Genomic DNA, 17,633 nt, shown 5'->3' with positions numbered 1-17,633 from the left:
AGGTCACTAACGGGTGCTCTCACACCTATTAGCATCCTGGCTAGCCCTGTTGTTTACTTTGTTTTGATTTGGGTCTGAGTTGGTCTATTGTTGGTTCAGGTGTTATTGATGGTTGTTGATGTTGGTTTGTCAGTGTTTTTGGTTGTAATCAAATATAACAAACTATTATTTAACCAATATTTACACAAAAACTGTTAAAACCAACTGCTCCTCCTTGCACATTAGCGTCCTCAGAGGATTAGCATACCACTAGAAGGCGCTACACTCACCCACTTATGGAGAAAACCTGGGTCCCACATCAACCACAAAATTAAACCCCCGATCAACAAGAGTGCTAGCTAGCCCCATCTGGTCAGCGGCCACTAAAAGCTAGGCCGCTCCCCACGCTGCGAGTTGCACCTTTGTTTGTGAGCCAATTCTGAATAATTACAAAAGCAAGGGATTAAATGAGGCACCAGCTGTCTGAAGTGAAGCGTGCGTGCATGTGTGAGTGAGGGCGCTGTTCATATTGATTTTCACTGATGGGGAACAGCATCAAAGTGAATCTGGAAATCACACAGGAGGCAACGGGGACCTCTGAAGAGCTCCCGTTAAAGATGAACTACATTTTATCAACAGTGTCATCCGGTGTGTTATCAAGCATTAGAGCTGCTACTGCTAATCAGCTACTCGTGACTAGATAACTGATCTGTTTTCAGGTATGGGAAGGGCCAAATGTCCTGGAAAATACAGATTTTGTCCTTAAAAATGTCTCTATCCATTACTTCATAATATTACTGGATATAAATTTAATAGCTTGTTGCCACCATCATCTCAGTAAAAGGAGCTGTGTTGTTTTTCTACAAAAAAACAAAAACAAACATTGGGTAACAATTGTACCCTAACCCCAACTCTAATCATTTAAAACCAATCAAAGTAGAGGAAATTACCCCTAATTTGTACAAAAATTATTGGGGAAGGACCTCCAAACACCCCCTTTACCTCCTTATCTTAAAACAGGGGTGTCCAAACTATGGCCTGGGTTGCCAAATGCAGCCCTCAGGCCTTCAGTTGAACTGGCCCAATTGATCATAATCAGTACTTTTTATGGCAACTTTGAGGAATCCAACCAATATAACCTAAATAACATCACATTGCATCGTCACGCAGACCTAATCAATCTTCAAGCCTTAATTAAAGTATGAAGTCAAAACTATGTTGAATACACCCATCTGAACTATCTACTGTATTAACTACTGGTCTGTGGCCCTCCGTGTCGAATATTTTTCAAGATATGGCCTTCGGTGAAAGAGTTTGGGCATCCTTGTCTTAAATGATATATATTTGAAAATAAATGTAAACCTAGTGTGAGTGCTCCCCTAAACAACTCGTCGGCCATGTCCAATTTTTCGGTAATCATTAATAAATCAGCTTTACAACATTATCTGTAAAAGATATATTTGAATGTCTACCTCATATCTGGGAACACAGTTAAATCATCTTGATGGAATTTAAAATCAAAATCTTCCATAAAGTTCCTGGAAGTACATGTGACAGCTCTGTTCTGACACATCACTACCTCCATGACTTACCCATTACTCTATTACTATCACTATCGCTAATGAACACCACAACAACCTGCGCCGGTGTTTACATGGATGTTAGCAGAAACACTATTAGCATGCAGCGCTAAGAGAACGACCATCTGTGTCTCTGTTCCGAAGTGTGAGTGGCGCGGCGTGCTTGATAGCCTCATACGATGTGCCAGTTCTGTGCCAAAACAACAAGACCGAATCTGCCGAGGTGCGCTTGGTTTACCCATCTGTCCCGTCTCACGTGGGCCCTTCTGCAACACTGATCGACTTCACAAGAAATACTCCGCGTGCGCGTTTGTTCCACAGTACAAATCCGGCGTGCCCGAGATTTAATTAAGCCTGATTTTCATTTCTACCAAAAGGCAAACTCCACAATCATCTCGTTTCTTACCATTTTGTGCAATTAGCCTGATTAGACAAGTGGGGTGCGCGGTGTTCTCGGAAGACTGCTGGACTTGGGCAAGAAACTGTACTCTGAATGTAAGGATTTTATGTATTGTGAAATTTTAAACAGACAAAGCCCAGCATAGACCTCCGCCAAGGAAATAATTCCCTCTTGCGATTTTAATGGTGCCCAAAATTGGATTTAACGCAGAAGGTTTACAAGATTGTTGGATATCGTGTTCTCTTATCTTAATTTAGTGGTTAGCATCCGAGCACATGGTAAAAATGTCCAAACGTTTGATTCCCAGATTGTGCGGGGTCCATTTGTGTGGAAATTAGCAAGTTCTGTTCAGATACAGTATACCTAAATGAATAGCAGAATGAAATGATTAGCATGTTTAGCGTGTATTTTTAGTTATAGAAGCTATTTCCTGTGTATGTATATAAATGTATACAACCCATTACACCTCAAATCTGATAGTAGTACAGAAAATTTACAACATGTTTTCCACTAACACAAACTCCTGATGAATATTGGCTCTCAAAAATTATTACATCTGCCATTTATTATCGTGACAGGCTTAGTTGGATACGCCTAAAGAGGAAAAGAGGAGGTATTTTACTTCTATGGGGTTGTAACTGCTAACACATAACATATTTAAATCACCATGTTACCTTTTATTATTTTGAAAATGCTATATTTGCCAAAAAAACCCCAAAACAAACATTAACATGTTAGTTAATGTATGTAAGTTTTGCTTTTCTGAGTTTTCCTCCTTGTGCTCTCTGTGCTAAGCCACTCCCCTTTCAGAGCGCTATCACAACGCAATCAGTATGCGTCAGGTTTGTTGTGTAAAGTTTTGTGTCATGCTTTTATATATTTATGGAGAATTGACACAGGCATTTTACAGCTAACCATAAGGACGGTTTGAATAGGGTTTGGGAGAGATCACTAAATTACTGAAACATGCATGGATGACATTTTTGATTTTAGTGAGGGAACATTATAACATGGTAGAACGCTTCATTTTAAAATTTACCAAAGGCTATATAAAGATTTCTTATTGGTCCTTTCAGATATTCTCCCAAAGCGTCTTAGTCCACAGCGCATCTTTAAACCCCGCTGAACTTTCAAACACTTTCAAATGAGACAAAATGGTCCATTCTCGCGCACATTACAGTACTTCTGAATTGACACTGTCACGCTACAGCTACGCACTAAAGCAAAAACAAAACTTTAGCTGAGGCGGGAAATATCACGCCTGATGGATCTGCATTCTGATCAACATCCATTTTCCGCAGACGAACGGCGGCACTTGGAAAAATGGAATTGAACTCGTTTTGCTTAAACTGCATGATGTTTGCTTTTTCATCACATAGTATATGGTCTGTTCCGTCAATATGTGATTTGTAAAGTGGAAAAGGCTCAAATAGCTCAAATGTGTAAAATACAAAGGAGTACGAGCTGAATAATCTGCCGTTGTGATTGGATTTGCGATTTATGCTTTAATAATAGGAACCTGTTCAAAGTTCACATTTTAAAAAGTCAAGAAAATCTGACAAAAACAATGAAATATGAACCGGCAAACTAATAAAAGAATCACATTTAAACTACACGGACGTTTTTATGCAAGGGAGCGCTCAGTTGGTAGAGTTGTCGTTCTCTAACTCGAAGGTTGGCGGTTCGAAGCCCGGTCTCGACATAAACATCATTGGTTGAGCGGTCAGATCGACTGACTCTCAGATGTATGCTGTTGTTGTGTCCTTGGGCAAGACACTTAATCCCCCTTGCCCCCAGTGTCTGTGTACACTGGTGTATGAATGTGTGTGTGAATGGGTGAGTGGTTCCTTGATGTAAAGTGTTTGAGTGCCTTAAAAATGGAAAAGCGCTCTATAAAAATGTGACCGTTTACATTTACCAAAATTGTGGAGGAATTTATGGCACTTCAAAAACCACACCCCTTGCTAATTGTGTCCACTTAAATTGCAATTTTTCTTAGATTGTGATTGATCTTGCAGCGCTAAATAGAAGTAACAGTATTTTAAGCGTAGTAGTGTGGTAAGTTTACTATGGCCATAATAGTAATATTTAAGTATCACTATAGAACATCTGCTACTCTTGCAACTACACCTACTGTATTAACTGTTACCATCACTGACGCAGCAGTGATACTCTTAAAGGGCCCGCACCCAATTTTTCCCACGTAATTGAACAAATGTGTCTTGCTAGTTGTTGTTAGCTTTGCCATCACAGCAAAACCCCGCTTTTATAAGAGTTGTGAAAAGTGCTTGTAAACTCATCGTGGTGAATAATAATAATAATATGATGCTTGGAATACATAAGGTAAGTGCAGCGGTGCGATGAAACAAAGCACAAATTGTAAAGTACTTGAGTACATTTTGAAGTGGATACTTTCTGCTTTTCACTCTACATTTTTTTTACACTACATTTTTGAACCCGCTGAAAAGGCTGAGGATTTATTTTTAAACATGTTCATAATTTGAGCAAACAAAAATATACAAATAAAAACAGGTCGAAAAAATTATCAGTTCAATTGTTTCTGTGGAACAAAATTCAGCACAAATCTTTATCAAAATCACTACATTTGAAGCTTTATAAGACCTCAAAATCTGCACAAATTAACCCTAACCCTTTTACATTTTACACTTTCCTCTTTTTTACATTTTTAAACAGGTACTTTAATACTTGAACTTAAGTAGTTTTTGTTCAAATGATTCTTTTACTATTACTTGAGATTTTGTTTGCCCTAGTATTGGTAAAATTAGGTGCTTTTTCCACCACTGGGTAAATGCTCTTTTGTTTTTCATGGTTTTAAGATTGTAAAAATCAGATACAGCACCTTCAAACTTACAATAACAGTAATTTTGAGTTTTCTTTTTGACTCCCTCTAACCCAGTAACTACTTTTTTTATTACCACCATTTCTTCAATAATTACACATTGTTAAATGAAATTCCAGCAAACTGGCCCCAAAGAAAAGAATCAAATGAATTGTGATGTGTGTAATCAGTGTTAGAGTCCTGTTTAATCACTGCTCCTGTCAATGCACCACTACAACAAACTAAGGAAGGAAACCATGGCACTATCTATACGTTTACAGCACCCGCAGATGTTGGGACACATTTTGATTTAGTTTGGCATATTTTGTTGTGACTATAATGCTAATTTAGTTGACTCATTTGAGAATATCCAAAACAGTGACCACCTGCCTCATGCACAACACCAGACTGGTTCAGTAGAATGTTACACCAAGATATTAAGATGCTAACTACTACTGCTAACTACTAACTACAAAGATGCATTATGCAAGTTTCTGGTGGAGCCACCTGCTCGTCTCCATGGAGATATTATGACTTTGCTTGGAATGTTTCCCACTGCTGCATTACATTTATATCTTGCATTTATTCAACTAGAGTGGTTTTAATTATTAATAATACTTTGAAAACCATGTTTATATTTTTACTGTTAGTGGGCACGCCTCTCCAGCGATCTTACCTGTAACTAGGTATCTGTTAGCTTCACCACTGAAGTTACATAATGCTCCTGTTCTGACACTAACGTTACAAATGTATTGATGAGTAAATGGTCACATTTATAAAGCACTTCTCCACCTTCAAGGCTCTCAAAATACTTTACATCAATGAACCACGCACCCATTCACTGGATCTGCAGACACTGGAGACGAGGGAGGTTAAGTGTCTTGCCCAAGGACACAATGACTGTATTCATCTGTGGGAGCTGGAGTTACACCGCCAACTGACTGGTCTACAAATGACAAGCTTTCTGCCAACTGAGCTACTACCAACCCAGTGATTAATCAAGTTTTTTCCATGGCATGGTTGTCACGGTACTAAAACCGTGATTTCGATACTGAGATATTTGCGCAATACTCGACACAAATGACAATACAACAATGAAGATAAAAAAATGCTCCTATTTTAGTAATAGAATGCCATTTTCATATGCAAAATAATTAGCATGAGGTCTTATATTCTTTCTTATAAACCTCAAAATCATACTAAGACTGTGTGATGTCGTTTTTGTCAGTGCCGATACTTCCTCAAATGAGTATCTAGTTTCGGTATTAGTTTTAGTATTGATCATAGACTATATAAAGAAGTGGAGTAATGAAGTGTGAAGCTAATGAAGCTTATCGAGGCTAGAGGTTATAGTTCCACATTTGGAACTCCAAACGCAAGTATCATAGCAACCAAAGAGCCAATCTGGAGCGAGGCTGATGAAGGAAACGCCCATTCTCGCCTGTACCGCTGGTTTAGCAAGGAGCACTTAGCAACGATATCAATCAAACTTGTTGCTAATGTTGGTGGGAGCGACCTCGGGGAAAGAAGGTGCCCGATTTGTCTGTAATTAATGTTCACGTCTTGATTTATGGATCACTTCTTCTTTTGGAACGCAGCAGCTAGCACGTCAGCTGTGTCCATTTATATATAAAGTCTATGGTATCGGTCAATATCTGATTTTCGATACTTTGGACAACCCTACGTTATACACATCATCTCAACACTACATGCTTTACCTGAGTGATTCGGCCATACGTCGCAGGTCCTCATTCTGCTGCTTGAGCCGCTCCAGTTTGGCCAGGATCTTGGACAGCTCCCGACTGGACCGCTCCGGGTGCTCGCTGTCCCTCACCAGGTGCCCCCCGATGTAAAACAGGAGCGTCCCCCAGGCTAACAGCACCAGGGTAATCCACCTCCACGATCCCGCCCAGGGTCGCATTGTTCGGCCTCCTCCGATCGGCGACTGCCCCCACCCACCACCACCACCGCTGCGAGCCTGGATGTCTGCAAGTCACAAGCCCCGCGAGTGATGCAGCGAGGCGGGCATGGGCATCTCGGGTTGGGGCGGAGGTGCGCGGATGGAGGGGTGGTTGGGATGGTAATGCGGTGGTGGTGGTGGTGGTGGTGGTTGGAGCTCAGGAGTGCTTTGGCCTTTGATCATCCAGGCTTTTAGAGGGGGGCTAAAGCGTGCCCGGCATGCTGCTCAGAGCTGGGGGTGGAGGGGGTAAGTTGTGCGGTTGGAGGACTCTGCTTCCCTGTGTTTGCCGTGTCCTTTTCGTCGGGCCGGTGAGGATGATGCTCTGTGGAGAGGATGGGTTCTGTAGAGGGAAGAACAAACACAAAAGATTGGGTGTAAGTTTAGATTGAAAGTACAATAGCATTTGCACAAGGCTGCTGAGAAAGTCTGTATTGTTCAGTGTGGCAAGCGAGGTGTAGCGGGTTGAGCACCCACCAACCAGAGGGTCATCAGTTTTAAGTTTGAACACTGTATATCCGTGGATCTCAGAATGATGAAAAATAAAGAAATGGTCAGGTTTTTATGTAGTGTTTTTCCATCTTTAAGGAACCGTTCGCCCATTCACACACTCAAACACCAGTCAACACAGACGCTGCCAAGGTGGGTTAAGTGTCTTGCCTAAGGACACAACAACAGCATTTATCTGCGGGGGCTGGAATCGCAACACCAACCTGTGGGTCAGTGGACAAACACTCGACCAACTGAGCTACTGGAATGTTGCCAACTTGTGATGGCCATAGGCAATTTAAAACAAAATATTACATCTTTTGGATGGTGAAAAGCCACATATAAAAGGAACCGAAAACCCATGAACAGTACACATGATTTTTATCCAGTTTTGACAGCCTTTATCATTGTTGTAATTCCTGACACCCTGATGTAGGCCACGAGAGCAGATAAGATATGTACAGTCATACCAGAATATCATGATTTTGTCACACATACTCAGTTTCTTTATCATACAAAGTACAGATTTTGAAGCCTGGCAGATCCTGAATGATATTTCTCTGTATGTGTCAATGTGAGTCTGCAATCAGATTGGTTTGGAAAGATAAACATAGAATTGAAAACATGAATAAAAAGGAAAAGGCTTGATAACGATTTCAATAGCACAATGACGTACTCGTTTTGACAATATTACATCATTTTAGCGTTGCATTAATTACATTTGGTCTTCTATGAGTTCTGCAAATACAATTCTAAAAATATTCATGTTCAGAAATAAAACCACAGATACCGATACCGATACTGTCATAGAATATCAGCACTGAGACTGAAAAATTTGCTGGATCAGGTATCGTTTCCCTGATATTGGTTCAGCTAATATTCTGTTGGATGTAAGAAAACTATTTACGGACTAATTTTGGCCTAGAACATCCCATAATGTTTGAACTTTTATTCATACGAAGCTGTTCAGTAGTTGTTTGCAGAATAAATAACAGTTACATAACACAGTTGGAGCTCTTGTGGAATAAGTTAACTATGTGTTGAGGAAATAAGTGCTATTTTCCGTCTCTACGCTGGTATCGGTTAAAACTGGGCAGATACTTACAGTCAAAGTATTGATATCGGTATCGCAACTGAAAAAGCTGGATCGGTGCCAATATTTTATTACTGGTACTTATTCAAACAAATCTAGTTTTGTTGTATCTGAGTATTGATAATTTTGACAACTCGATTTCCAAGTTTTAAAGTTTTTGTGTGTTTTTTTGAATTAACTGACAGTACCATATGATTGACACATGAGCACCGGCCCAGTCCGACAGAGGAACATGCCATTACACTGCACGAAAATACGAGATGTTACAGTTTTCAAACCAGGTAGCCCTCATCATAACCACGTTCCACTGAACCGCAGCCTGCAGCGGTGTACCGGCGTCTGACAGCCAGAGTGACGGGGCTGACTGGTGCCTCCACAGCCCCGTACTCAGCAGCAGCATCTCACCGGATTGATCGCCGTGACACTGCTATTTACATTTACACACAGAAGCCTGGTCCCTGAACGCCTCACTGCTGTCGAGGCAGGCCCGGCGCATGCTACGTTCAAGTGTAGTCATGAAAAACCGCTGTCAGTCAGCTCTCTCTTAAACACACGCAGCTCTTTGCTACAGCGGACATGCATCATTTATGTGTAAAAGGAGCGCTCGAACCACAAGAGCAGACATGGACTTGGAACGCATTAGCCTATGAGTGCAGAGCTGAGAGATAACAGTATGTGCTTTTGATAATGCACTTTTGATGTGGAGTTTATACATCAAATCATAACAGCTAAGTTGAATTGAAAGCATTGATTTTGTGCTTATCAGTATGTCGCTACAATTAATTATTTTTATTTAGATGAATGCCAATTATGGAAATGTAATATGAAGTTAGACATGAGTTTTGAATTGTTCATAATGGGAAAAAAAGATCACAAAAAACGATCCAGCTTTTTCAGTTCCCATACCGATATCAATACCATGGATTTAAGATTCTGCCAATATCCGATACTAACCAATACCAGTGTAGAGATTGAAAACTGTGTGCATTCTCTCAAAACACAGTTAACTTATTACAAAACTGAGCCAAATGAGTTCTGTAAGTGTTATTCATCCTGAAAGTAACTACTGAGCTGTGTTATATGAATGAAAGTTTGAACATTATGCAGTGGATGAAGTACTTCATTTAGTTACTTAAGTAAAAGTACAGATACAAAGGTAAAAAGTTACTCAAGTAAAAGTAAAAGCATCACATGAAAAAGTCTCTAAATACCTGTTTAAAAATGTACATAAGAGTAAAAACAAAAAAAGTATTTCACACAAGAGCTGTTCATTTGTTAAAGTGTAAATGATAAAAACAGAAGCAACACAAATGAATCTCTTCATTTTTCTACTAAATTTTGTGTATTCATGTTTGTTTGCTCAAACCCGAAGCTTAAACTCGAAACTTTAGTCAGAATGGTATAACGAACCTGGTAAAGTGACTCATTAAATCATAAGAAAAGTACTTTTTACTTTTCAGTCCTGTTCAAAAATGTAGTGGAGTAGAAAGTATAGATATCTGCTCTCAAATGTAGTGAAGTAAAAGTAAAAAGTATCTACTGTAAAATGTACTTAAGTAAAGTACAGATACCTAAAAATTCTACTTAAGTACAAGTAATTAAGTACTTAAGTAATACTACTTATATTCAGTTACTTTTCTCCACTGATGCCATGTCCTGGGCCTATGTCAGTCAGTAAATAGTCTTACATCCAATTAAAGGCCCATCCATGATATCAACTGAACTGATACCATGAAACTGATACCTGATCCAGCAAAAGTTCCTGGATCGTTTCTTTAAAATATTGCAATTAAAAAGTTCATGGTTGGTCGCCTTGCCACACATCTGATCTGCAACTAGGCCTGGTGGCGTTAGCTGCTTGTTTCCATAGAGACTGGATTACGTTAACTGTAATATTCCACCAGGCAAGTATAAGTAGTACTGTGGAGCATTTGAGAAAAAGCAGAAACATCTTCATGGGGAAAAAGCTGGTGGCAGAATCCCACCATAAAAGTTACACTACCACATTTTTTATGTAGCTGCAATCTGCAAATTAAAATAGTCTTATAAAAGAGTCTTATAGTATTATTTTTTTGCATTTTATCTGTATTAGAAATGTTTCAATACTATACTTTTCCCCACACGTGTACACATACAGTGTACAGTAACCAAGACTTGCTAAGCTCCCACTATGTATTACTCAGGCTGTTTTTCATATCTTGATGTGCAACATTCAGACTTCCAGCCATCACTCCCCAGAGCACAACAACTCAATCCTACTCAAATCCGCTTTCAAATTCTCAAAATAATCCTCAACAAACTTTCGGGTAAAGCCGCGTCAAGACCCCAGCAAGCCACTGCTACCCACATCCTTGTCTGACAGGCTACAACGTTGTCAAGGTGATAGGCCAAAGCTCAAAGCAGCAAAAAAAAAAAAAAAAACAAAATCCCTGGATCATCACTTCTCTTCATCCCCAATGCAGCGGGGGACACAGGAGGTAACCTTAACTGTCAAATTTTTCAACAAAGATGTGCCGAGTTTGCGGAGACGAGACCGTATTATGACGAGATTGAGAGTGGCAGCCATCTTTCCCGTGGTGAGTTGGGGGCAGAGGGGCGGGGCTTGGTTTGATTGGCGGCTGAGACGGGACGCGGCGGAGACAGCGGGCGCTCTTGAGGGGATGGAAGTGGGTTAGCGAGAGCCGTCGCGTTAGCATAGCACACATGGGGAATGCTTAAGTAGAGGTATGGGGTTTTGACTGGTGTTTGCGGGCGGGTGATGGAGTGTTGTGATAGGGTTTGTCAAAATGGAGGACACGGGATAGTGGGGATTTGAGTTTTCACACCAAGCAGCAATGCTAACAGAGGATAACAAAGGATAAAGAAAATATAATGCTGCACGGACAAAAAAAAAGCTAAATCAACAAAATGCATGGTCTTAACTAGATCTGAACCAAGCTAAACATTGAGGGAAGACAAGACAATATATTGGGGAATCCTCCTTTTCTTCAAATCCAAAATAAAACTAAAACTGCGAGCCTCCTCCAGTTGGTCAGGTCTAAGTTCAGCAACAGTCTGTGCTCAAAGAATGAGGTCAGCTGACACCTGAATATACTGAATGACCAGGTTATTCCATCAATGGATTTTTTCTTCCCTGATGACACGGGCATATTCCAAGATGAAAATGCCAGGATTCATCGGGCTCAAATTGTGACAGAGTGGTCCAGGAGCATGAGACATCATTTTCACACATGGATTGTCCACCACAGAGTCCAGACCTTAACCCCATTGAGAATCTTTGGGATGTGCTGGAGAAGGTTTTGTGCAGCGTCGGACTCGACCATCATCAATGCAAGAGGTGAAAAATTAATGCAACACTGGATGGAAATAAATCTTGTGACATTGCAGAAGGAAAATCGTAACAATGCCACAGTGAATGTGTGACGTAATCAAAACTAAAGGTGGAACAACCAAATATTAGAGTGTGTTGGCCTTTTGTATTTGGTGGGGACTTTTTTTTAGCCAGGCAGTGTACTTTTCATCCAATCAGAGAGAGTTGTCGTATTAGAACCATATGGCCTATCCCATCAGGTGACTATCCATATTAGTTGTTTCTCTGTCCCAGTTCAACATCCAAGTAAGGGAAGGAACTCAATGGCCAGGCTAACAAATAATTCTGAGGCATATATAAGGCATATTCTGAGGCATATAATATATATTCCTGCAGAATGGGTTAATAGTGGCTGGAGTTGGTGGTTCAATCCCAAATCCGACTAGTGCCTACTGCCATTGTATCCTTGGTCAAGACACTCACAAAAGTATTCACAATATCCTTACACCTTAACACCATTTCTGCTCAAAGTGCTCAGAGGTTTTGATGTTTCTGATTTGACTTAATTTGATGGGATAATACTTGTTGTTGTCGTCGCATAAATCAAGAAACACTTTGTGAAGAACAATTGAAAAAAAAGGTTGAAAATTGGAGGAAGTAGAGAGCGCTCGCACATTTTGATGATCACAGTAGTATTCTATCCAAAAGTTTGGCACGATTTACATGTAAGAAACACATTTTTCCTGCTACTTCAAACATTACATCAACAAAATAAAGGTGTTTTCTTATATTTGTGTAGATTAGAGAAGTGTTGGCCTACTGTACGACACGGTTGCTAGGTAACAGTTAAGGAACTCCCTAATGTGATGTCATGAAAATGCTCAAACTGGCGAAAAAAGAATAATAATAATAATAGTTTTTTGTAAAATCGATATAATTTACATGCGATCTTAACTGTGTAACATGACTAGTCCATCATAGGCACTTTAAATAGGGAATTGTTAAATTGCATTATATTGTTCTTACCTGAAACATGACTTTTTATATTATATTTGAGCAGAATATTGGAAAAGAATCACACACAAATATAACAAAATTGTATTCTGCCTGCACACTGCGCATTGTTGTATTCACGGAAAGCAAAAATGACCAAACAGTGAATTCATTTGATGCTAGCGTGGACATTTCCACTATCTTATGCCTGGCTGAGGTTAAAAAAACATTGCAATATCCAATTACCCTTCCCGATTTTCGTCCTTGTTCCGGCTCCAAAAGTCTGTTCCCTAACCCTCTTGTTTTTTTTCGCCCTGCCTTTATTGCATCTCAACCAGCTTTGACACGGGGGTAGCGTCCTCTTGTGCATGCAGAGCGGAGCAGTGCTGAGCTTGGGCCTTTATTATGGAAAATATGAACCTGCTAGCGAAAGGGGTATCACTCCGTCAAGCTAACGCGCTAATGCCGCCGACTGTACTCCAAAACGCTGTCGCACCGGTTGGAGTAGCGGTAATGAGGTTTGTGCTCACTAGACTAAAACTGATAAATTTCAAAATGGCCGGGGACAAGGCGGGCAACAGCGGCTGCCAAATAGGATATGAGGGGTTTTCAGATAACGATTCTGGCGGCTGTGCTTAATATTCAAACTGGCGGTGGTATATCGCGGTGTGTTCAGAGAGGGTGGTTAGCTTTAGCGGAATTAGTAAGGAGAAAGGTGCAATTAAGGGCGGGTGATAATGAGACAATTGGACTATAAAAATGGTAGCGCTCTCATTAATTAGCAAGTTAGCGCTAGTTCTTAGATTAGAATAATGTTCATTAACTTCCATATTATAATCCAACTTGATAGCGGGTGCCAAAAATGTAGTTTAAAAAAAAGCAAGAAGATTACGACAGTGGAGCTAAACAGTCAAAGCGCGTCAAGGTTCCAGAAGATTTCACGTTCATTTTTCCAATAGACACTGATAAGTCATGTCTGTAACGCAGCAGCTTCCAGTCCAAAAATACATTTAAAATTTAAATTTAGCACAGTGTTTTAGCTGCGTAGCATTTTTAAAAGTTTTATATTAAAAAATTACATGTTCTGTGGTTATAGTTATCACAAGAGCTGGTTGCTTTAAAAAAAAAAGACTACAATCACACCTGAATCTGCAAATCCAGAGCCTTAACCTACAGATAGAGACACACACACAAGTTTGTCTCATTCTCAGTTTATGGACAAGCCTCACACAAATAGGTCGATGGTTTATGAAATTTAAAAGCTAAATCTTCCATACATTTGATTTAAAGTTTATTGGGAGAACTTATTTGTAAATGCTTCAGAATATATGAAAAAATTAGAAAAGCTGATGCAAACTCGAGACTAAACCAGAACTAAACTTGAGCTAAACCACAACCCAATATGTGAACCGAAGTACCCACACTGCACCACAGCAGAAGAAGACCGTGTACAATTGCTAATGTTTTTTTTTTCTTATGAACATCGTGATTGGCAGGTGGCGTGAATAAAGTACGATAACACTTAAAGGAGGTTTTCACAGCCTTGACTCCACAGAAGTACCAACGCTTTGAATATTTCTACTCTCTCATGTTCTTCACTGTGGTTTCTCAGAACAGCTCACCTAGCAACAAGTCTGCGTTTTTGTGAACTCCTGGGACCGGTAAACTGGTTGGAAACAACTTTTTAAAAAATACTTATTAACTTATTTGTGACATTGTTGCAGTTTATATCTCAGTAATCACCTGCCAGTCAGAGGAGGAGCTGGCTGAAACTTGAACCTGAACAATGTAAACAAACTGTTTTAGTAGATCGGTTGTAGTTAGTTTTGAGATTAAAGGGATAAAACTTGCAGCTTTAAGAATAAAAATATTAGGCAACGTAATAAAAAAGAATACATTGGTAGCTAGGTGGACGGACGTTAAGGTTAAGTTATACTATTGTCCGCATTTGACATCGAGGCTAGAAGTTATAGGGGCCAATTTGGAGCAGAGTTCCATATTTGGAATTTCAACCATGAGTATCATAGCAACCAAAGAGCCAATCCAGGGCAAGGCTGTTGAAGGTAATGTCTCTTCCTGCCCGCAATCAATCAAACCTGTTGCTAATGCTAGTGAGGTCGAACTCGGGGAAAGAAGGTGCCAGATTTGTCTGTTATTAATGGTCACGTCTTGATTGACAGACAACAGCTAAATAAAGTGGGTTAAATATGAACATTTTAAGACCAAAATGACGAGCCCGACAGCAGCAGATACAGAGAGAGGCGCGACAGTTTCTCAATAGAAAGTGAATTGGAGCCAAAGTTGATGGAGCAGGAAGCGCACCCATGATCATTTCCTTTTTGGAACGTGGCGGCTAGCAGGTTAGCCATGTCCATTTATATATACAGTCCTCTACGCATTTGCCCCATCCTTCAATGCTGCTGAGGGACACTGTCAGTAGCAGTGGGTGTCACAGTGCAGCACCCCGGGACCCAGCTTCAGACATTGAGTTAGAATTGGTCAGGACTACATTAGCTGGACAAACATGCAAACCCCACACAGAAAGACCCTGAAACCTTCTTGCTTTGAGGTACGAGTGCAAGGACACAACAACAGTCTACCATTGCGCCGCTGCAATCCTACTACAACATCCGGACGTCCCAGCGGTCTCCCATCCAAGTGTTAACCAGGCCCAACCCTTCTTATCTTCCAAACATCAGAAGAGATCAGGTGTTCTCGAGGCGGAATGAGATGTAACGGCAATTTTAACTTAAAATATTAGTATTAAAACTTTGAAAGACATTCGCAAAAATACGATCTGTAGTAATACTTCTTTCACTGCTCCAAACTATAGACTCTGGCACTGTCCAAAACTGTTCAACCACAACATACATGCTATTTTTAGAACCCCGCTTCCACATACAGCATATGTCATGATCAACTCTTTTCAATGCCTATTCTCCTGCCCAGTGTCGGCCCGCGTGTCACTTCACATGCGGTTAGTTTGAATTATGCCAAGGTGACACTTTTATATCCCTCTGAGACTACAGCCTCTCACAGCAGGTCCGGTACTACACTTTTGGACGAGGTATATTCCATAAGGAGGAGATAGCGTAAAAAGGCCCATTAGTTTTGCCCTTCACCTCGTGTGGGGGTAAGGTGGGGGGTAGGGTGCGGGGGTGTCTTGGCTCTGCAGTAACATGGACCCTGGGAGGGGGGGGGTCGTTCACGTGGCCTGTCACGGATACTGAGGGGGAATAAGAAAGGAAAGGTCAGTAATATGTGTCAGTCTGGAGTCAGAAATGGGAACCGAAATCTCATAGCACAGGTATTACTACTACAAAAATAAAATGAAATACTACAAATTCTACCAAACATTGCCATTACTATTACTACCTATCATTACTACCACCACCACTACATCTACTACCATCACTACAACTACCACTACTACTACTACCATTACTGCTACCTATACTACTCATGTTACAATGAAGTTGATTTAGTGCTTTGCCCAAGGACATCGTGCAACGCCCGTAGTAAAGAGATGAAAGAAAGTTAACTGCAATTAATAAATGGCACAAATATATTCAGAATATCATCTTTTTATAGATTCACTATAGAATTTTGTGTAGCACTTACTCATTCTTATTTATAATTTATTCAAGTACAATTATTTGCAAGTGAAGCAGGACTATAGCAGCCTGGCTCACCAGACTGACACGTGAAGTCCTCTCAACTGAGTTCTGCATCAATCTGGAATATCTCCCCCGAGCAACTAATGATCGGAGCGTTCAAACAAATACTTCACATTGATTGGTTGAAACGTCACAAAATCTAACTTTAGTCAAAGAGAAAAACGCAGGCGTCTGACCTGTCCATAAATGCACACAGCTCCTCTGCCTTTTTAAGGCAAAATAGTCTGTAGTTCTGCTGAAACTGGCTGCAGTACGTCTGTCGGTGTCTCAATGTTTCTTTTCAGTCGTTCAGCGCTGACTTCCGCTCAAGCCACAATGCTGCTCTGTGATTGGTCAGTTGAGACCTGTCTCATGCAGACGCTTCAGCTGAAGCTGAACAAGATGAATTCTCAAGAGTTTGTGAAGTCAGACATCAGAATTCCTCTTCCAAGGAGCCTCGAACAACTGCATGTGACATATGAAAAAAAAGATTCCACTGGCCGAAAGTTTTGGCTTGAAATTAAAATAAAAAATGATGAAACCATTGGGAAATTTCATGAAACCTCTTGGATTAATAACTAAATAAATCAAATCTAATCAAAGCTAGTAGTCGTCCTAATAATATGAAAATAAATCACGTACAGTATAAAAGAGAATATCAAGTAAAGGATAATTTGACCTCAATACAGACTTTTAAACTTTGACTTACACAAAAGAGCTCAAACAAACTGTTTTTATCTTAACTTTGTCCACATAAATATTTTAAGTTAAAGCCACAATAGGTAACTTTTTAGTCAAAAACTTTAGTAAAATAAAAGCATGTGTTTTTTTTTCCACTTTACTTGTGTTTATTGCCTGCCCGTTTCCACGGAAATGTTGTTCCTTTTGTTACAATATTCCACAGTATGGCATACAGTATCTCCATGGAGAACGTTCTGAAGTATGGTTTCAACTTTCAATTACAATGGAATCATGTAGGTTACGTGACACCTCCAGAAAGTTACATACTGAACCTTTAAGTGAACCCATCCATTTTAAGTCGTCAATCAAAACTCCACAAAAATTGGACATAACAAATCTATTTACAATGAATTATTTCTTTTGGGCTCATTTAGATTGTTTCTTATAACTTGTAACTGGTAAACTTCCAAATAAGAATGGGACTGTACTTTTCTTGCCTAATGACCAGAAGAACTTGGTTGAAATGATAAGAAACAGGTCTAATTATGTAAGTACTTCAAATACTATTATATTATACAGAGAGATATTAAAATTTTAGGTTAAATCAGACGTATTCCGCAAAATCAATTTTTGAGAGCTTTTAACCATGTTATAGT

The 17,633-nt window shown here is 39.9% G+C and overlaps 1 protein-coding gene across 1 annotated transcript in view; it reads right to left on the bottom strand.

Moving 5' to 3' along the window:
* The window catches only part of fut8b (fucosyltransferase 8b (alpha (1,6) fucosyltransferase)), a 234,379-nt gene that overhangs the window by 100,166 nt on the left and 116,580 nt on the right, over positions 1–17,633 (bottom strand). Inside the window, exon 4 of the mRNA XM_033990801.2 lies at positions 6,517–7,098. Within this exon, the coding sequence (XP_033846692.1) occupies positions 6,517–6,719 (203 nt within the window). The 5' untranslated portion in view covers positions 6,720–7,098. The remainder of the gene's footprint in view (positions 1–6,516; positions 7,099–17,633) is intronic.

This window comes from Periophthalmus magnuspinnatus, chromosome 24 (assembly GCF_009829125.3).
Source record: "Periophthalmus magnuspinnatus isolate fPerMag1 chromosome 24, fPerMag1.2.pri, whole genome shotgun sequence".
NCBI lineage: Eukaryota > Metazoa > Chordata > Actinopteri > Gobiiformes > Gobiidae > Periophthalmus > Periophthalmus magnuspinnatus.
The sequence above is the reverse complement of the archived record's forward strand: the minus strand, read 5'-3'. Positions and strand labels throughout refer to the sequence as shown.